This window comes from Musa acuminata, chromosome BXJ3-8, assembly GCF_036884655.1.
Source record: "Musa acuminata AAA Group cultivar baxijiao chromosome BXJ3-8, Cavendish_Baxijiao_AAA, whole genome shotgun sequence".
NCBI classification, from domain to species: domain Eukaryota; kingdom Viridiplantae; phylum Streptophyta; class Magnoliopsida; order Zingiberales; family Musaceae; genus Musa; species Musa acuminata.
Genome location: NC_088356.1, coordinates 6,262,501 through 6,283,877, shown reverse-complemented (window position 1 = coordinate 6,283,877; position 21,377 = coordinate 6,262,501). Strand labels below are relative to the sequence as shown.

General features: G+C 39.7%; 4 protein-coding genes across 7 annotated transcripts in view; 2 read left to right on the top strand and 2 right to left on the bottom strand.

Annotated features, from left to right (window-relative positions):
- Positions 1 to 47: 47 nt before the first annotated feature.
- Positions 48 to 485, top strand: LOC135645716 (zinc finger protein 8-like). The gene has a single exon (XM_065164358.1). It carries the CDS (start codon positions 48 to 50, stop codon positions 483 to 485), a length of 438 nt encoding a protein of 145 aa, XP_065020430.1.
- Positions 486 to 2,320: 1,835 nt separating this feature from the next.
- LOC135645715 (transcription factor BC1-like) lies at positions 2,321 to 3,492 on the bottom strand. Its single transcript, XM_065164356.1, has 4 exons — positions 3,181 to 3,492; positions 2,676 to 2,897; positions 2,520 to 2,609; positions 2,321 to 2,422 (listed from the first exon to the last, which is right to left on the bottom strand). Exons 1-4 carry the CDS (start codon positions 3,490 to 3,492, stop codon positions 2,321 to 2,323), a joined length of 726 nt encoding a protein of 241 aa, XP_065020428.1.
- Positions 3,493 to 4,476: 984 nt separating this feature from the next.
- On the bottom strand, positions 4,477 to 14,308 carry LOC103993454 (ATP-dependent Clp protease ATP-binding subunit ClpA homolog CD4B, chloroplastic). 3 transcript variants are annotated; one of them, XM_065162126.1, is made up of 10 exons: positions 14,202 to 14,308; positions 10,800 to 11,385; positions 8,087 to 8,202; positions 7,900 to 8,022; positions 7,640 to 7,825; positions 7,197 to 7,412; positions 6,848 to 7,065; positions 6,377 to 6,452; positions 6,207 to 6,296; positions 4,477 to 5,979 (listed from the first exon to the last, which is right to left on the bottom strand). In XM_065162126.1, the coding sequence occupies exons 2-10, from the start codon at positions 11,359 to 11,361 to the stop codon at positions 4,801 to 4,803; spliced, it is 2,766 nt and encodes a 921-aa protein (XP_065018198.1). In that variant the 5' UTR covers positions 11,362 to 11,385; positions 14,202 to 14,308; the 3' UTR covers positions 4,477 to 4,800. The 3 variants fall into 3 exon arrangements, with proteins under 3 accessions (XP_065018198.1, XP_009411804.1, XP_018686083.1); XM_009413529.3 differs by lacking the exon at positions 14,202 to 14,308 and adding an exon at positions 13,505 to 13,643; XM_018830538.2 differs by lacking the exon at positions 14,202 to 14,308 and adding an exon at positions 14,005 to 14,031 and having other exon boundaries at positions 4,590 to 5,979.
- Positions 14,309 to 19,364: 5,056 nt separating this feature from the next.
- The window catches only part of LOC135646133 (aspartokinase 2, chloroplastic-like), a 7,725-nt gene continuing 5,712 nt past the window's right edge, over positions 19,365 to 21,377 (top strand). The window contains exons 1-4 of one of the 2 annotated variants that reach the window (XM_065165328.1): positions 19,366 to 19,514; positions 19,877 to 20,320; positions 20,400 to 20,482; positions 20,573 to 20,613. In XM_065165328.1, coding sequence (XP_065021400.1) covers positions 19,910 to 20,320; positions 20,400 to 20,482; positions 20,573 to 20,613 — 535 coding nt within the window. In that variant the 5' untranslated portion in view covers positions 19,366 to 19,514; positions 19,877 to 19,909. Of the gene's footprint in view, positions 19,515 to 19,876; positions 20,321 to 20,399; positions 20,614 to 21,377 lie in introns of both variants that reach the window. The other variant, XM_065165330.1, reaches the window with a different exon arrangement.

Genomic DNA, 21,377 nt, shown 5'->3' with positions numbered 1-21,377 from the left:
TAAAACCTCCACTTCACAGCAGCGTCTCACTCTCACTCGGTCTCTCCATGTCAGAGCCAAACACCAACAACAGCTACTACAACTTCCTCATGGTGCCGGCGGAGGCGGCCATAGCAAGGAACATGGTCGGGCCACCGCCGGCGGCAGAGGCCGTCCCTACCAGGACGTTTCCTTGCGCCTACTGCTCCCGACGCTTCAGCACTTCCCAGGCCCTCGGAGGTCACCAGAACGCCCACAAGAAGGAGCGCGCCGCCGCGGCACGCAAGCCCGCACCCGCCGCCGCCTCCTACACCATGTCCGAACTCACACAACGCCCGTCTCCCCTGCCTGTGTTCCTCCAACCCGCCCTGTCAAGCCACGGCGGTGGCTTCGCCTACGTCTACGGCCTCGCACCACAACCTCCCGTCGCCACCACCCCGGCCTCCTCCGGCGCCCCTGAGGCCACCACCACCACCACTGACCTCGACCTCTCTCTGCACCTGTAGAGTGAAACCTCACGATAACAGAGAACGAGATTGATAGGAGCACATATTTATAGAGCATGAGTAAGTTTTGAGGGTTGTGGCTTCCTTTTGTTCTGCTCTTCTTCTCTAATACCAAAATAGAAAGATGTCATTTAAATTCTCCGTGGTTACTTAATCCTAAAATCTTTCCAAAACATATCTCATGGATAGCATTATTATTTTGTGTCATTTTCGATTGCCAAAGATATCTATTCTGGAAAAATGGAATGTTTTCCTCTGTTTTCAGGTAGTTTAAGAGTCTGATATATATGCTTCTAAGTACCATCTGCTAACAATGTTTTGCCAAATCTTCATGAAATTTTTGATGCTTTTGAAAACTATGACATTTGTGTTTTAGATTAGAGAAATTATCTTCAAAATTTCAGCAAAACAAATACTCATCTAATTTTGTTCTCTCGAGAAAAATGAGTAAAAGATGGAAGAATTGATGCACTACCTATTGTTGTCTCCTTTGGCATCACTGTTACTTGTAAGGCATACAGATGCTTCTTGGAGAGTCGAAGGGAGATGACAAATGAAGGAATGAGGGGTATTTCTGGGCTTTCAAGTTCCCAAATCGTGTCCTCAATTCCACGTCAAGAACTCATCGAAGCTCTCTCTCTCTCTCTCTCTCTCTCTCGTTCTGTGTCAGAGCCAAACAGCCCAAGCTACCACGACTTCCTGAATTCGCCAAAGGAGACGCACCAAGCTGGGAAGATGGAGGGGCCACCTCCGCCGCCGGAGGCCGCCCTGCGCTTACTGCTCCCGGCGGGCCCTCGGTGGCCACCGCAACTCCTGTCCACGGATAGCAAGCCTATGCATTCCGCTGCCTCCCATGCGGTAGCCGACCTCACTCTGCGAACGTCTTCCTCGCCTTTGTACTTCGATCCGGTGCTGTTGAGCCATGACGAAGGCTTTGCCTACTTCTATAGCGGCCGCTGCCGCAGCCACCGCGGACCTCGATTCCTCTCCTCTCTCTCTCCATCTATCCAATGGAATCAATCCCGTTGTTAACATGGAGAATTAGCAGAACAGAAGTGAGTCAGCTGAGCGTCATAGTAAGGTTTAACGACTTCGCTACTGTTCATCAATTCTTCTATTTTATATATATCATAGAATATTTTTTCACATTGAATCAATAATAATAATAATCAATTACTGTTTATTTCAAATATCCACTTTATTTTATTATTAATTTAAGCGTCAAAAGAATCACATCAAAAATCTATAAACCTTAGTTTTTATATAGTTCGACACCTAAATTTCGAGACATCTCTCGTAGCAATCCTAAGACAGATATTGCTCCCAAATTGAGTCATGACAAATGATATCTCACCTAATATTGGATATAGTGAGACGGTGGAATTACTATAAATAATATTCATCTAATAGTTGACACTATTTGAACTCATCTTTGTCGGGATCTGTGTATCAAGAAACGATGAAGAGTGCATGTTTGTCAGATCATAATAGTTCCACAGTCGAGCAGCAACGATGCACTAAGATTTGAGAGTAATTCCAGAGCAGGATATTAAAGGTTTGCTGCTCTCAAACTCGACATGCTGTGGAAACAGTCACAACAAATCATACACTGGTTTAGATAACAGGTAATGAATGAGCTCTTGCATGATGGCTTGTTCTTCTTTTCTCACTCCACTCCAAGATTCTTTGATCGTCCACTTGCACGAGCAGACAAGTCCCATTGCCCTGAAACAACAGAGCGATCATGCATGCAGATGTGTATAACCTCGAGAAGGTGGAAGGAGGACAACACTAGATATCTATGCAGATGTGTTTGACCTGAGACAAGCAAGGCATCAATGCGGAGAGTTGTCCGCCATGGGGTGCTTCGTCGTCGAAGTCTCGTCGTTGAATCGGACTTGCTTGGAGTACAGAATATTGCACATGTTCCATGTTTCCTGATCCCCAAAACCATCAACATCACACTACCTGTACTTGCTAATGGTAAACAGTGCGACAGTACAGGAAATGAAGTAGTTGCTGCTTGTAATTAACCTGCAGCTGTTGTTCCAGAAGACCACCACTGCATTCCTCATCCAAGTCATGGAGTGTCGGATTGAGCAATGCGAGCCTCATGGAGAGAAACTGCAGGGAGTGTAATGGAAGCTCAGTAGAAAGCTAGCATGGGAATGCATGCAACTGTGGGAGTACCTCAACTTGGTATTGCAAGGATCGCACGTAGTTTGTTATCTCATCCAACACCTGGGCCTTTCCTGTGATCTTATCATCATGGACAACAAGCAAAGTTCTTGAAGAAGAAGAAGAAGAAGAAGAAGTATGTGCTTCATTTGGTGTAGTTAATGTTACCTTGTCACAGCCAGGGACAAGACTCTGCAAAAGCTTCATCCGCTGACTAATCTTCTCCCTTCTCACCTGATGAGCATTGGAAGAAGAAGGAGAGTGTTGTAATCATAGGTAATAACATCTTGGGAGCTTGCTATGTCTTGACATGTTAAGAATTATATATACTCTTTCTGCGATGCTGTGGCTGTCCGTTGCTTGGCCTCTTCTGGCTCTCACATGGATGTATCCTGTTGGGGGCTGTGGGATCATTTTTGCTTCCTCTTTCTTCTGTCTCCTACACTTTCTTTTCTTTGGGTCCTTTTGACAAAGAAGAACATGTTAGACGAACAACTACTAAGCACTCATAGCTGACCATCGAACGATAACCTACTGCTACTTCCTTGGACTGATCAGAGCTCAAACTGATGGCATCTCTGTTCTTTGTCTTCTCCAGATGACGCTCCATTTGTGGAACCCCTTCAGCGCTGGTGGAATCAACCACCAATGGGGAAGACAGATCCAAGTTAGCAGTGTCAAGGGAGCTTATTCTGCTCTCAAGGGCTTTGGCTCCGGTTGCTGCAGGAACCTCTGGAGGGGCATTTGCTGAGGGAAGGTCGCAAGACCACATCTCCCTCGGGCTATTTGCAAGTAAAAATTGTGGCTGATGGTATGGAAAGGCTGCCATCTTATTGAAGAGCAGAAGAAGAGAAAGAAAGCAGAACTTTGTCTGGCAACACTCATGCAATGGTTGTTTGGTGAAGGGCCTTATTACATTCGTATAAATAGGAGCTCGAGAGAGAGACGACAACAGAACGGCTCTCCTTACTAGTGTTGTTTGTATTTCCTCCCTCTCTCTCTCTCTCTCTCTCTCTCTCTCTCTCTCTATTGTAAGGTGGCTTTGTCAGTGTTGCAGAACACTGAAAGTGGGCTACTGAACACTGTTTAGTGTTATGAGTAGCCCTTCTTAACCCCCCCACCAAACACCCCCCCTCTCTCTCTCTCTCTCTCTCTCTCGCTCTCGATAACTCTTCTGCACAGCACCCAACTCTGCAAGCCCCAGACTAGCCTTTTAGAAAAGCCAATCGAGTGTGAGTGTTGAGCTCACCGCAGGACACACTCAAACTTAAATAGCACATCATTAATTACATTATTGAAGCGCTAAATAGCACATCTAGATTTGAATAGATACACCCAAAGCTGACGAAATAGGTGCCTAATTTGGTTGTATATGCTACTTCAGGCCATCAACTTCATATTAGCAAGGAGTATATAATTAGTTTTCCTCAACTGGAGCATGTATTATAGCTGTGGATTGCTGAGATGAGATATCTTCAGCTGGCGAGAACTAGAACAGTGGACAGATGAGGAGGCATTGTACAGTGAACTAATGTAGCTCACCTCCGAGACTGCATGCGAAGACATGATATGATGGCAAAGTAACAATGATTCGGAGTCATAGGGAAGCACAGAACCGTCTGCTGCACCTCAACGTGATTTAGCACAGAGCCAAATACGACAAGTGCAGAAACGATACACACACACTTTTGAGACCATGAATCTACTCAAGGAGCTTATAATTGCACGCCCTGTCATCATTGGATGCTTATGCACAGTACCAACAATTAAAACTTTGATACAATGATTAGGTTGCTCCTTGCAACTCAAGATATTATCACTGACGTTTGAGTCTCCATTTTCAATTTAGCTATTAAACCCTTACATCAGGTAATCAACAATACGTTGTTTCCTCATCGTACAACCCTATAGATGAGTAGAAAAAAGTATGAAATGTGTGACTAACATTTTACACTACTATCTATTTTTCCTTTCCATGGAAGCGTAGTATTGCTTCAGGCCACATTTACAACAGACATCTAATTCACATCCCTTCAGCCTTTGCAAGCAATACCTGTTTAAGTATAGCAACAGTAGAGTGAAAAGCATTTAGACAACTACTACAACATATGATTTCTAGGAACCTTCATGGTGTTCTTCACACAGGAATAGCTGGGGGCAATTGCTCTGGCAAACCAGTCCGTCCATTTAGAACTGTAACGTTGCCATCAGCATCGACATCTACGATTGCTGAATCTCCCTCCTTTATCTCGCCTGCCAGCATCTTCTCTGCCATGCTGTCTTCCAACAGCCTCATGATGGCCCTTCGCAATGGCCTTGCTCCATAACTCGGGCTGTAACCTTCCTCCACAACCCTGTCTCGGAATCTCTCAGTGACCTGAAGTTCTATGTCCTTCGCTTTGACCCTCTCAAACACCTCCTTCAGCATAATATCTGCAATCTCTCTCACCTCTAACTTTGTCAGTTGACGGAAGACTATCATCTCATCTAGTCGGTTGAGGAACTCAGGTCTAAAATACTGCTTCAGCTCCTCAGTGACGAGGCTCTTGATTCTGTTGTAGCTGCTGTCTTTCTCATCATAGTCCAAATCAAAACCAATTCTCCGACCTCCTTTTTCGATCACACTGCTTCCCACATTAGATGTCATGATAAGGAGGGTGTTCTTGAAATCGACTGTTCGACCCTTGCTATCAGTCAGCCTTCCATCTTCCAAGATCTGAAGCATCATGTTGAAAACATCTGGGTGAGCCTTCTCTATTTCATCGTAGAGGACAACCGTGTAGGGTCTACGTCGAACAGCTTCAGTAAGCTGGCCACCTTCAGTGTAGCCAACATAGCCAGGAGGTGACCCAATGAGTTTGGAAACTGTATGTCTCTCCATGAATTCACTCATGTCAAGCCGGATCATGGCTTCCTCAGAGCCAAAATAGTAGGCTGCCAGAGCTTTTGCAAGCTCTGATTTACCAACACCTGTAGGACCAGAAAATATGAAGCTGGCTATGGGTCGGTTGGGGTTCTTAAGGCCAACACGTGCTCGGCGAATAGCACGGCTTATAGCTTTGACGGCCTCATCCTGGCCAATGACACGCTTGTGAAGAGTCTCCTCCATCTTTAGGAGACGATCAGATTCATCACTTGAGACTTTTTCAACTGGGATTCCTGTCCATGAAGAGACAATATGCTGAATGTCTGCTTCCGTAACAACTGGGCCCCCCTCTCCAGCCTCACTTTCTGCCTGGCTTCTCTCTTTGCCTTTGTCAACAAGTGCCGAGATCTGAGCCTTGAGCTCCATTTCCCGATCTCTCAGTTCTCCTGCCTGTCAAAAGAATCAAGTATAGTTTCAAAAAATCATTCATGTCGAAATAATTACTTAAGTGGGAGCAACTCCTGTCCAAAAATTGAAAAAGAAAAAAAAGAAAGCTAGACACTCACTCTAATTTATCTTTCATGAAATGTAATCCATTTTGTCATAGGGACTTGAATGGAAGAAAATTATTTCTTGATAGCAAATTACTTTAGATACAGATTCAAAAGAGAAGGCACCTTTTCAAAATCTTGACCGCGGACAGCTTCATTTTTTTCCTTGGTTATCCGTCTGAGCTCTTTATCAAGCTCTCTGGCATCTTCAGGAAGCTGCAAAAAGACAGATAATCTCAATTAAGAAGCTCTAGGTGTTGTAATATGTGCTGAACCACTATAAGAAAATAGAAAACCTGTGCATGGCGAAGCCTAACACGGGAACCAGCTTCATCAACTAAGTCAATTGCTTTGTCGGGGAGAAAACGGTCACTGAAACCACAGAGAAATATGAGAGTGAAGAGGTTCTGGCTTCATTGGATGCATGAAATGTAACTGCAGATATCCAATACACTCATTTGGAAAATTGATGCAGGAAATGTACTATAAAGGTCTTATATTGGATTACACAAACCATAAAAGAAATCATCAAGCTTCTGAAATTAAGCCATTAGCCTATCATAAAGTTGACATGGACCTTTATAGTACACAATCATGAGATTCTGACAATGCAAATATCCTAAGACTTAGCAAAATGTGCATTAATCATTCACCAACATCCATTCTCCGAGAAAAAAATCCTGCATATCTTTATGCAAAATATATCAATACTCAACAAACAGAAAATATGAAAAAAGCAGAATGAGATTGTTCTAAAAAGTAAAAACCTTATGTATTGGTAAGACAAATGTGCAGCAGCAATGAGTGCCTCATCAGTGTAACGGAGTTTGTGGTGAATCTCGTATCGCTCACGAAGCCCTCTCAGAATCTCTATAGTTTCGTCAACAGTGGGTTCTGGCACTTTAACTGGCTGAAACCGTCTTTCCAGAGCTGGATCTTTCTCGATGTGCTTCCTGTACTCGTCCAGAGTTGTGGCTCCAATACACTAAACAAAGAAAAGGTGATGCACAAGCATGATCAGAATTTATAATTTCAGAAAGAAAACATGTAATTATATCAAGCAGAAGTATAAAGATCTGTACATGAAACATCATGCACCAAAGAAATCCTATATACCTGCAGTTCACCTCTTGCAAGAGCTGGTTTTAGGATATTAGCAGCATCAATTGCACCCTCTGCTGCCCCTGCTCCAATCAAAGTGTGTACCTCATCAATGAAGAGTATTATCTCATCACTTTGTTTAATTTCTTCCATCAGTTTCTTTATTCTTTCTTCAAATTCTCCACGATACTTGGTTCCAGCAACAAGGAGTCCCATATCAAGTGTAATGACCTTTGTTCAAACATTCAAATAAGCAATAAGTGACACAACGATGACTTCCAAACAACAAGCAATGAAATAATTTACAGAAACTTTGTAACTATAATCCCAAATCACACAAGTTAAAACTAAAAATAAAAAAAATATAAAGTGTCTTGGGAACTTAATAAATATTAGAGAGAAAACCACAAAAAGGAAAAGAAAAGACATTTTGTTAAACATTTGTAACATAAGCCAACCTTCTTTCCTTCAATTGTTTCTGGCACATCACCAGTAACTATTCTTTGAGCAAGACCTTCTGCAATTGCTGTCTTCCCAACACCAGGCTCACCGATCAGGCAAGGATTGTTCTTTGTCCTCCTTCCTAAAATCTGGACCACACGTTCTATTTGCTGCTGCCTACCAACAACAGGATCTAGCTTTCCCTATGGTAAAACCAAATGATTAGCAACCTTCCTTGGCTTTTATCTTCCATATTCTTACATAACACAAGAACTACCTCCTCAGCCAACTTTGTTAGATTAGTTCCATATTCATCAAGTGTAGGCATCTTATTGCCACTGCTTCCTCCTCCAACTCCAGCACCAACAGCTTCTGTGCTTTCACCAACCATTCGAATAACCTTATAGAAGAAACTCATTTTAAGCTTCACAGTGGCTTAAATAAAGTAGAATACCAAAGCTTACCTGTGTCCGGATGTTGCTAGTGTCAGCTCCAAGGTTCTCAAGTACACGAGCTGCCACACCTTCACCCTCACGAAGCAATCCAAGTAGCAAGTGCTCAGATCCTATATAGTTATGACCTAAACATGAAGAACTTCCCTTTTAATGATTCATACGTTCCCTTAAGGAGACTTGATAAAATAATACAGACATACAGAAATAAATTTTTTTGAATATGACATATAAGCAACTATAAACATAGACAAAGATTTCACCATCCACAGAGATATTTCCTCCAGCAACACATTTATCCAAGATGCAATATGAATAAGACAAAACAAAATCTTTCTGAAACAAAAGATCCAAAATTAGTAAGCTAATTACAATATTGTTTAGACCATGGATGGTTTGTATCATGGCATGGAGACAAGTTGATACCTTTAGAGCATGGCACAGAATCACTCTGCAATAACTAGCATGCTCCTACAATGATGTGGTACAGGCCAAAATTTGGCATAGTAGTATCTTTGGCATCGGTTGGCACAAAGCTTTCGCATGTCTTTATCGAACAGTATGCTTAAATGTGTGCCTAGACATGCCAAAATGCATGGCTAGGGTAACGACCAAGATTTAAGTTTATGTGAAACCAATCTGTTTGCCTGAAACCGATAGTTCAATATTAATCAATCCAAAATGGATTGTGTATAAAATATTCAACCAATTATGGTTGATATTCACCGAAACTAACCAAGTTCTACATATATTAGTTGATTTGCAATCTTAAACGATAAAAAAGGACTAAAAACAGGATCTTCAGCCAGTTCCGATCAACATTCATCAAAACTAATCAGTTTCAATTAGATTTTAACTAATTTTAGCTGGTCTCAGTGAGTTCATTCATTTCAGCTTGTCTCAACCCAAACAAACTTAAATTGACAATTAAAGTTGCATCCACACTAAAAGCAGGTCCATCATGAGCTTTTTACTTGAGCTTTCCATTTTGTTCTTCATTACTGGTCTCTTGTTCGTATGCCTCCTAAAACTATTGTTTGAAATTCAATTTGAGCATCAAATGTGTAAAGTTTACAATCTTAGAGTCATTCAATATGAACAAAATAAAAGGATAATTATAACATGAGATAATTCAAGATATCCATAAGATTCAATGTTGATGTATTGTCACGAACGATCATCGCGCATCTGCAACAACTTCGTTCAACGAACCATTCATCGCTTTTGCATACTTGTACATATGTTTGGCAGTATGTTTTGCCTTGATTTCGTGTGTTTTGTTTATAAAAAATATAAGCTCGAACAGGTTGCAATGCTGCAGTACGACCGCATGCCGCGCCAGGCAAAACTGCCCCAAAATGGCTCCGTTTTCGCGTGCCACAGCTTGCTTTCTGCAGACCACAGCTACACGCGAAACGTCAGCCATCTCAGCACCCTAGAAACTCCCGGGTGGGGCAAGGGGGGGATGGGGCTTTGGGATAGTGTCGGGAGTCGAATACTCTTCATAAGTTCGCACGTTAACTTGACGGGAACTTGCCTTCGCGGCCGACACCTGGTGAGTAGTTGTTTGCGGACTTGTAACTGTTCGTTCAACCTTCCAAATGCCTTGTTTTCTCCTTCCTCTCTTTTCTTTCTTGCACTCAAGGTGCTCACTGAATTACTTGTAAAGCTTCCCTCTTTACGAGACATCGGGACTTGTCCATCGCTCGTTTTCAAACTAATCAACTTGCTGTTTTATAGGTCCTTCGGGACCTGCACGAGGTTGTAACAAGGCTGACCCTTTGCGGATGCATATACCGCAAGGGCGCCTCATGGCTTAGGCAATCCCAGCTAAGTCTGAGAAGTTGGCACAAGGGTGCTTCACGACTTATGCAACTCCAACTAAGTCCGTGACAATTATCGCAAGGGTGTCTCACGACTTAGGCAATTCCAGCTAAGTCCGTGACAATATGTCAAATGTTGATGCATTAAGAAATATCCATCTAAAGTTTTTTGTTTAGTATGTAACAATTTTTTTGGCTATCTGATCGACTCCCTCACAAACAATTTTTCAAGCCATTATTCCTAGATAAAATATTTATAATGATCTAAATCAACTCTTGGATACTTAGGCTTGAAATTCAAATTAACTAAGGCATCAGGATGTACTAGGTTTATGCAACTAACCAAAGGAATGTTTTGTTTACTAGTAAAATCTGAATTCGGAATAGTTGACTAGTTCCATCTATTAAAATTATACAACTTTTGTTTAGTATGTAACAATTTTTTTCATAACTCAGAATTTACTTATAATTAAAAGTGCAAGTAAGAAGCATAGCAAAATATTTAGACAAAAAAGTAAAATTATTCCATATAGGGACTATACAATGTCAAAATAGTATAAAACAAAGTACAGTGGTTTTTCTTGGCTTCCATAATTTTGTCTTATTTCTAACATCTCAACTCCAAAAAATTCTCAGCATCTTCTTCTTCAAAATATAGTATATAATGCTTGTATTTTTTTTAAATAATGAACATTGTGCCATGGGAAAATTTAGATATAATGTAAGAATTAAGGAATTTAGTAGTGATTATTTTAGTGAACTGCACTAAAAATAGAAAATAGCAAGGTAAAGGGAGCAAATCAGGTCCTCAGCTTCAGAAGAAAACAAACTATAGTCCATAACAAGAAAAGACAAGCATGGATAATGTTCTGTAATTGAGAGGAAGTTCCAGATCAAGGCACCTAGTTGACGAGCTTCCTCAAGAGAGAGCTCCAAAACACGCTTTGCACGAGGTGTGAATGGTATTTCTACAGCAACAAACCCACTGCCTCTTCCAATGATTTTTTCAACCTCGATACGAGCATCTTTAAGATTTATGCCCATGGATTTTAAAACTTTAGCAGCTATACCTGTCCCTTCACCAATAAGACCCAACAATATCTGTTCTGTTCCAACAAAATTGTGGCCAAGTCGTCTTGCTTCTTCTTGTGCAAGCATAATAACTTTAATAGCCTTCTCTGTGAACCGTTCAAACATAGCTACAGCAACTCCACGAGAAGCTTTTCCCTTTGGTGCAGAGACTGAAGCAGACACAGCTAATCTGAAATCTTTGCTAGGTCCAGACACTAAATGCAAATCATTTGAACCTTTCAAGCCTGTGAAGCCTAAGAATCGAAGCTGTGATGATCTTCTACTGCACATCATGTTTGCAGGCTTCCTAGCTTTCCCAGAACCTTGAAATAAAGGAACACTTCCAGACACAGCATCAGGAAGGACAGATGATTTGAATAAAGGCCTAGCCATCTTCTTTAAAAAAAGTAATGGAATCTGCAAAATGCATAAGCTGGATCATGACAGCTTTACAAGAAAATCTTGCAATTATTTGCAAGAAGTTAATTGGAGCTAGTCTTGCAATTGTAGCTATTTTTACAGCAAAAAATCATTGACAGAGAAAGCAAATGTTTAAGTAAACAGAACACTGAAATTCTGAATTAATTTCTCATTATTAAGAAAGCTATGCTGGAACATATGGTCAGGATTACCAATAAATATGACATGTGATGGTGCTTACTTCCAATTCATATACACAGTAGACTGAATCACAAAAAGGATATCAGCATTGAAAAATAAGTGAAAGGCTCACCAGCTATGACTGATAATCAACCAGAAATTGTCCATCCAAAGATCAAATTCATGACAAACAAAGAGGAAAGATGATGGAGGGAAAAGGGAAAAAAGAATGAAATGAGGGTACCAACAGCACTCAATGTCACGTCATAAAGATAATACATATGTGAAATGAATCCTGAAATTTGTCATGATTTAATATGTAACTAGTTTATATCAATGGCAATCATGAATGGCAAAGTACTGCTAGTCCGACATATCTACGATTATATATTCATACTTGAGAAGAAGAGCTTATTATCTTAAAAGTAACATAATAGTTTATTAAGTTTATCAAAAAAGGAAAAGACGTGAAAATCATGCACCTGACAAGCTGAGGTAGCATTTCTCCAACATATGTAGAGATTAGTTTAATCCATCTACATCTCAGATTTGCTATTTGTCTATATCAAAATGAACAGAACCTATCACCTTTTTTGTAATCAAGAAAATGCTACATATTAATGGAAAACACCCTCATTATGAAATCGATAGCTTTACTGTTATAAACATTCATTTCAGGAGAATCTTGGGCACACTCCAACAATACAAAAGTTAAAGCTTCAAAAACTAGCATACTCACAGCATCAGACTCAAAACATCAAATTTGAGCAAAAAAGTGAACAAAAGAAACTTTATAATTAACTGTGTAAGATTTTTTTTTTTCTCCCTTTCCCTTGTAAACATTACAATTTTTTTTCTAACAACCGAAAGAGAAAAAGCATCCGGACTTGTACCTTACCACCCTTTCAAGGAGGAAAAGAACAGTTTAAACAGGACAAATCACAATGATTATCACATTAGAAAACCAATTAATCAATACAGGTCAACATCCATGTGCTCAATCATCACAAGTAATAGAAATCACAATGATCATCACATTGGAAAACCAACTAATTGAATATGTGATAAACCATAAAAAGTGTTGGCTCAGCATTTAAAGTCCCACAAGATAGTACCTATTGGGGCAATATCAAGTCACTTAAGAAAGTATGAGTATCATCATGGTGAATTAACATAATTGGATTAAAGTCAATGATCGTGATAGAAGAAAATCACCAGAGTAAAGTTCACGAAAGGAACTAGTTCCGGATAATGCATGACAACCGAGTTATGAATCTCTTAATCGACGAGAAGAGGATCATGAAAGGAACTGCTCATTATCAATTCTTATTACCGTACATGCAATCAATTTTCACAAAAGAACTCATGATCCCAATGATTGCCAAGTAAATTAAGAAGAACCTGAGAGAAAAGGTTAAATCATGACAACCCTTTTTCAGCTTGACGAGGTTCGGAAACCAAAATGACCTAAAAAATTATCCACCAATATCTTTGCCGAACATAAATAGGCACGATCATGATTACGAAGACCAAGTAGACCAATCAGTAAATCCAAGAAAAAATCGCTACTAACTCACTGATACAACCTGAAGGCTCCCGACGAACTGCCAAAGATATTGTTCCAGAACGCGCTCCGTTATGTATACCAAGAAAAGAAAGCAGTTCTAAGATTAACAAAGCAATTCATCCGCCAACGATTTGGCATATTTCTCTTACTCGTCAAGAATCGAATTCCAACTCACAAGCAAAATCTCCATCAAATAACTCATTAGGAATCTACCAAGGCGACGGGAGCAAACTAAGAATTCCCAACAAAACCAGCAACCTTGGAAATTCTCAAGAAATTTAGAAATCCCTAACTCATCGACACCTCAGACGAGAAGCAAAGATCGAATCAACTATCGAAGATAAACGGGGAGGGTAGCTAGGGCCCTACCTGGGGAGATGAGCCGGAGATGAAGCTAGGTTGGGAAGAACCCTAATCTGGTCTCCTCCTGTTGCAGAGAAGAAGAAGGAGAAGCGTGGGGGTAAGGTTCGCGGTACGGGTGATATTAATGTCACCGTTGTGAAACGACACAGGCGGTGGGAAAACGTGGCCGCGAGCGGGCCGTCGACCATGGACACAACATTACTTTTCCTTACCTATTAAACGATATCCACTCGTGAGTCCCTGGTCCCCACAGTTTTGACGAATCATGACGCTGGTAGATGGGACGTAGGAATTTAGTGGAACGGAAAAATATGCTGGTGGTGGTGGGGTTGGACTTCTCCCGGACGCCACGATTACGGGCTAAGACGGTGACGCAGATATTTTGGGTGTGAAACGAAGCTAAGACAAATAAAATAACCCAAGTTCTTATTATTTGAGGCTTTCTTTTTTACTTTATTTTCCTAAAATGTTTCTTATTTTCAAAAGACGAAATTATCCCATCCCACCATGGTTGTCATCGCCTCCCGTAGCTCTGCCGTCCCTCTCTCCCTCGTCGTCGCCTATCATACTGTCGTCCCGCAAGGCCCTGTCGTCCGCCTCACTTAGGTCTCCAGGAAATCACACGCAGTTCTTCCACACCCTTATGGATCACAAATCTTGAGCATCAGCAAAACAACGAAAGAACGAGTTCCATAAGGGTTACCTCCGAAGGTTCGGATAGTGGAGAAAGCAGCGACGACGAAGATGGCGCAACAAAGAAGGGCAAACAGGGGGAACCACGAGGGCTAGACAAAGGAGCCCCCTCGCCCAATCCCACCCTCCATCGGCTCTTCCTCGGTGCTTCATGGATGGCCCCGTCACTCCCGACAAGTGTGGCAGTGACAACGGAGCTCCAGATCCGAGGGGGATGGCTGAGCGGCGAGGCGACGACCGGGGAGCGGGACGGTAGGGCCTTGCGGAGCGAAGGCAATCATGGCGAGACGGTAGCGACCACGACGGAGCGACGGGGTAATCTCGTCTTTTAGAAAATAAAAAATGCTATATTAAAATAAAACAAAAGTACATATTTTACAAAAAATAATGAAAACTTGAGCTTTTTTTATAATTTATCGGTGAAAATATATACTAAGTTACTCTCATTCTATTTTTTATAATTTATAATTTATATATTTTTTATACATTTCTATTATTATTAACATATCTCCCTTCTTTAATTTACGTGTGAGGACAACTTCTTTGTTCAAGAAAAAACAGTGTGATAGAAGTCTGTGAATATTATATGTAGTTTTCCTTTCTCCGTGCTATATAATTAAGCTGACCTGATATATATATATATATATATATATATATATATATATATATATATATATATATATATATGTATATGTATATGTATATGTATATGTATATGTATATGTATATGTATATGTATATGTATATGTATATGTATATGTATATATATATTATAACATCTTAATTAGTACCACATCATAAATTGATAAGATTAAGATTAATTTTTTTTATAAGTCAGACAAGTATATAATTATTAAGTTATCTTAAAAATTTAATAAGCTAGTTAGCTCTTAAATTATAGAGATCGAGATGCTAAAGATAACTAATTACAAACGTTAATCTATAATTAGTCTTGATCTAATTATATATTATAACTTGTAATTAGTTATATTTGGCATCTTGATCCCTATACTATATTGGGATTCCTATATTTATGAAAGTAAAACATTGAGATTAGGGTTAAAAAGATAATTTCATAGAATTAAAAATTAAGAGAGCTAATATATTTGATGCTCTAACCAGGTACCTTTTTTTTTTTCAAGTGGTCTAATCATATAATCATTAATGTATTAAGAATCTCTTGAGAAAGACGCATCAAACACTTTTGAATGCTCGACTCGAAAAGAATACATTGGATGCTTTTCTCGAGAAGGGGTACATCTGACACTCTTAGTTGCTTAGCTCGAGAAGGACATATCGAGCGTTCTTGGATGCTTAGTCCGAGAATAATGTATTAGGCGCTCTTGGGAGGTTTTGCTTAAGAAGGGCGCTTTGAGGCATCTTGGCTAAGTTCCAAGACTCGATAAACACTAGTGTTAATTAATACTTTGGCGAGCGAGAAAGTTTCATCAACTTAGCAAGAACATTGGGAGATAGCTCACGTCACCATGGAGTAGGAAATTGATGGAAAATATAGAAATTAATGAGACATATACAAAGATAAGACGGTGGACTTAGCATATAAACCTCGCCCTTTTAATGATGGGACTCACTTTGCACCTTCAACTCTACTAGTGTATTCTTTCCCTATCTCGCACCCTAGGTTAGAAAATGTTCTCTCGCTCAAGAGAGTCAAAATCCTATTAGGATGGGAATGGTTCCAACTTCCTCCTCCTCAAGAGGATCGATGGTGATAGTAGATACTCGGATCATGAAAGATTTATATGATTAGGATTTTGTATTGACCCTAGAGCATCTAAATCGCTTGCGTCTTTGGTATTTCATTCTGATTGAGTATGAGATGCAAGCTCCTTAGCTTGGACAACATCTCTTTAACCTAATGAGTAGGTATCTTTGCTTTGCACCAATGCATTAGAGGTGAGGCTTAAGTTCCCCCTTCATCTGCTCATTGTGGCATGCCTCCAATAGTAGAGTATCTTGCTCTTGCACAGGGCACCTAACTTGTAGTGTTATCTTGTTATCGGGGAGTACTACTAAGTTGGTATTTTCCCAATCCGTGACTTGTTTCACTCTTGCTTTTGAGTATGCAAAAAAAGGTAATAAGTACTATCTTATCATTCAAGATGGGTATAAGGTGAGAGGAGCTTATAGTTTCCATAAACGTTGGAAGGAGTTGTTCATCTTTATCCGGACTAGTAGAAATTCGGGATTCAATCTCAAATGTTAGACGTACATGATTAATAATACCCCTACTTTCGTGTCTCTCAAGGAAAAGGGTCATGTGCTTCGGTTGGTAGAGTGCTTTCCTCCTTATTGGGCATCAAAAGAATGGACGAAAGCTAGTTTATCAACACGAGTCTAAGCTTGACCCCTCATAACTATCAGAAAATTATGATATATTTTATCAAAAAAATATTTAAGCTATTAGACAATTAATAGTGACAATGATGCTATAAGTGATAATTAGACTAGCCCAACTTGGATTAGGAACTTGTCTCGTGATCATTATACGAAGATCGAGGCTAAGTATAGCTCTTGATATGTTCCCTCCAATGCATAGGTTAAAAGATTAAGTAAATCATCTCGATTATTATGCCCACGATAACCTTTTACAATGATTTAACGAAGGAGAATATTTCACGATACAAGTAGAATGCTCTATGTCCTTTTATTTTTAAAATATTTTTTATATTATTAATTTTGAACGAGTGTTCACATGGCTTATATGTCTTACTCTTTTATTATTGATTGAGCTTACATGTGTTGAGTTTCTAATGAAGCAAATATTTTTCCAATCGGGGGATAGCTTATATTAACTGTCTTCCATGTAAGCTATCCTAAAAATTATTTACAAAGAGATCAAACATCATCTTATACCTTATCGTTGTATATGTTAGGATCGTAAAGGCACCGGGAGGGTGAATTAGTGCTTTCGAAATAAAGTTTTGATTTTATTTTTTTTATCAAAAAATACGTATCTAAAATACATTTAACTTAGAATGTGAGTAAGGGTAATGATCAAATAAATCGGTTAGTAATAGCAAGGAAAAACATAAAGAGAAATGCAAACCAGATTTATAGTGGTTCGATCGTCTCGACCTACGTCCACTCTCGATTTCTCTTCCCTCAAGGCCACCGACTTTCACTACCGATCTTCTTTTCAATAACCGAAGATCAAATACTTATTACAACTCTTTCTCCTTTTCACAGGCTTAGGAGAGAACCTTAACACCTCTTTTATAATAAAACTTCATACCTTCTTTAGAATGATCTCTAAACTTAAAGATGAAGAGACTCAATACTTTTCAAGAGAGTTTACACACTTCAAATCACAAGGTTTTCATGCTTTGACCAAGCAAGTATGAGTGGGGTATTTATAGACCCCAAATGGCTTCAAAAATTGAGTTAAATATTCAAATCCTCAGATTTTTGGGGTATTGATGGTACTACCACCTGTGTCGGGCAATACTACCATCATATAGAGCCTAGGAACCTGGGCTCTGGCGGTACCACTACTTGTCGCTTGACAAAGCCTGGGAACTTGGGCTTTGGCGGTACCATCGCTTGCTTGGGCAATACTATTATCGAGATTTTTGAAAAAATACAAACCATGCTTTCTAGCTCTCAAGCGGTACCATCGCCTAGGTTTGATGGTACAACCACCCAACCCAATCCCAGGTCACTGAATTGGCCTTCCAACATGCCCAATTCGACCTTAGTTCAGGCCCAATGGGCTCTTAATTAAGTTGGCATGATTACGCCCCAAAACTAACTCAATTAGACTCTAAACAACTTTGATGAAGACTTAACAACCTTAATTACAATCATGAAGCCTTCAATACGTTGTTTGACATGTCATTTGTTCATCCGACACTTCGTCCAAACTTTCAACGTATTGTCCTTTCCTTCGATGTATTGCCCGATCTATCGGCATGTTGACCTCTCACAACATCCGATCTTCTTGGCACAATACCCGATCTTTTCAGCCCAATGCTCAATCTCTAACATGATGCTTTCTAGCCCAACGTCTGATTCTTATATTTCAATGATTTGTTTTTCGATAGTTCGAGTCCATGATCGAAGTTTCTCCTACGTCACTTATCTCAAACGCTTATTAGTCCATAAACTCATCAATTGATTTCATCATCAAAATTCAAGATTTAACAATATCAAATTCAAATTATATATATATATATATATATATATATATATATATATATATATATATGACTAATTATAAATTATATATTGTAATTAGCTATCTTTAACCTTGTTTCCTATCATTTGAAAAGTTAAATTGAGATTCTTAAACTTATCGAGGGTAAAACATTTGACTTTGTTGCTGCAACAAAATTTTTCTCTCTTGATTTTTAATCCCGTAAAATTATTTTTTTAAACATGTTTAAGTATCACTATATAAGGATCTTAATTTTCACTTTCATAACTATATGAATCTCAATATAACTTTTAAAAATATATAATCAAGATATTAAAAATAATTAATTATATAAGATAATATATAATTAATCCTTACATATTAACTCATGATCGTTATATTTTCAAAAGATACATTACGATTCTTATATCAAGATGAAACATTTGACTTACTTAGTCCAACAAAATCTCTTTCTATTTTGAGTTTGTAACCCTGTCAAATTATCTTTTTAATTCGAAATATTAATATTTTATTTTTTAAGTATAGAAATCAGAATATAAATTTTAAAAAAATATAAAAATTAAGTTGTTAAAGATAATTAATTATATAATTAATCCGTGATCTATCGAGTTCCTTATGTTCTATTATGAGCTTATGAAGCGCCGTACGTTCTTAAAATAAGATATTACTGTTCATGCGCGTTCCATAATAGATATGCGCGACAGCTCATGGCGGGCAATAAGTGGCTATTCTCACCGCCATTTGTACCGACCAATAAAGATTTGTATCTTATTTCTTTCCATGTCTCGACTTTTGCTTCTTATTTGTTCCGCCGTCGCCCGTAACGAATGCCGTGCCGAGAGTGACCAGACTTCTGTCCCCCGCCTCATCGCGGCAACTTCGCGTCACACGTCCCGATCTCCTCACCCACGGTACCTCTGACCCCTTTGAGCCGGCGATTTCCACGCCTCGGGTTTCTGGGTCCCACTCGGTAGTCCAATCCCCGCCGTCGATTTCCGAAAACAAGCGGCCGCGTACGCCTCTATTTATTTCTCCCGCCCGCCTGCCACTCTTCCGCCGCCCCGCTCGCGCTCTCTCTCTCTCTCCTTCGTTGTCTCGTCCCCGACGAGGGCCGTCCTTCTCCCTCTTCCCATTACGTTCTTCGAGGTATGCGTTCGCGCCTTTCGTGATCCCTCTCGTCCTTCCCAATCTTTCCCATTGTGACGAATTAGGCCTCCCTTCGCTCTACTTCATTATGTCCGATGGATTCATCACGAATTTTTCTTGAATTGGGTCCTCTTTCGGCCCTCCCGTTCGTCCGTATCCTTCCCATTGTGACGAATTAGGCTTTCCTTTTGCTGTATTCGCTATGTGGTTCTTTATATTCTTGATGCGTTTCGCTCGGCCTTTTTCTTGAATCTTGAATTGAGTCCTCTTTTGGCTTTAGATGTTTGAATTGGATTAAAACGTACGTTTTTAGATAAATGTTTCATGATATGGATCGTTGTATTAGCTTGATTTTGGTTCAGGATTGGCGACAAGATTTGATTTTACCCCCAGCGATGACAGTGGCCACACAGTTTGGTGGTCGATCCTGTTGTGTTGTGGTTAAGAGGGATTTGTCGACTTCTCTTTCTTTCTCTTCGAGCTTCCAGAGTAAGCTCGGATTTGAGTCGTCTTCGAGGTCACTCTGTCGGCAGAGGGAGGGGATATGCGGAAAGAGGAGAGTTTTGAAGGTGCGTTGCGAGAGAAGGGTGTCTGCCGTTGTGGACGTTGTGGAGAAGGATGTGGCCTTGAGGCAAGGTAGTGGTGGGAATCCTGCCCAGCTCAGCATCGTGATGAAGTTTGGCGGGTCGTCAGTAGCTTCAGCTGAGAGGATGAAAGAGGTTGCTGGCCTCATTCTTAGCTTTCCCGAAGAACGACCAGTGATCGTGCTCTCTGCCATGGGCAAGACGACAAACAATCTTTTGCTGGTAATATGTCCATTTCTTCTCTGTTTTCCAATATAGCGTTGGATAATTTTGTCTTAGTTTTATCTGTGTTTGCTTTTAGGCTGGAGAAAAGGCGGTTTGCTGTGGTGTTTCTAATGTATCTGAATTGCATGAGTTAAGCTTTGTGAAAGAGTTGCATCTCAAGTATGAATCTTTTTTTACATTCTCTTTATTTTACAGTTATTTAAATTTTTATACAGCTGTTGCTGCAACTTGTCTTTTTTCATGGTTCAGGACAGTTGATGAGCTTGGGCTTTATAGGACAATTATTTCTGGTGAGTTCACTGTTTATCATTTTCATGCATCAACTGTTTGGTTCGAAGGTTTAGAATGGACGTTTATTCTATCTCTAAGATCAGTTTTTGCAGCATACCATTAAGTAGAATCTTAAAAAGTGAAAAGGCTTCATGTAATCATGCTGATAATATCAGTTTCCTAAAAAGGCCTCATGTACTTAGCTAATAGTATCAATATTATAATGGAAAATTGATGGACAACATCATGAGACGGTCGATAATGATATTAGCAGCAGAATTAGGCAACTAGTTTATAACTATCTTTATCTGGTTGAACTGAACTCAGTGCTGGCCAAGCACTCTCATGTACTAATCATTTAAAAATCATAGTTGTACAAAACACACAAATTTCTAGTTCTTGTGATTCTGGATTGTGGTTTCTTGAATGCATATATTAGTTCTCATGAGGACACAGTTCCACATACCTGGAAGTGCAGAACAATTAAAATCTTTGTAGACATTAAATCTTCTGTGCAAAGGCAAAATAGTTCAAATGGAAACAGTGATAATGCTTTAAGTTTCTGCTACTTCAGGCGGAAATTGGCCGAAGATGTGAATATCTAAGTTCCTGTAGGATTTAGTATGATGATTTTAGTTTCAGCTGGGTAGTTACAATAGTTTCATTCTGTTCAGTCTGAAACTGATCTTCAGATGTCTCAGGGGCTTTGTAAAACTGTCCCCCATGCCCTTTTTTCAGCTAAGATGTCCCTCCCATGTTGGTGAAACTCATTCAAAGCTATTTT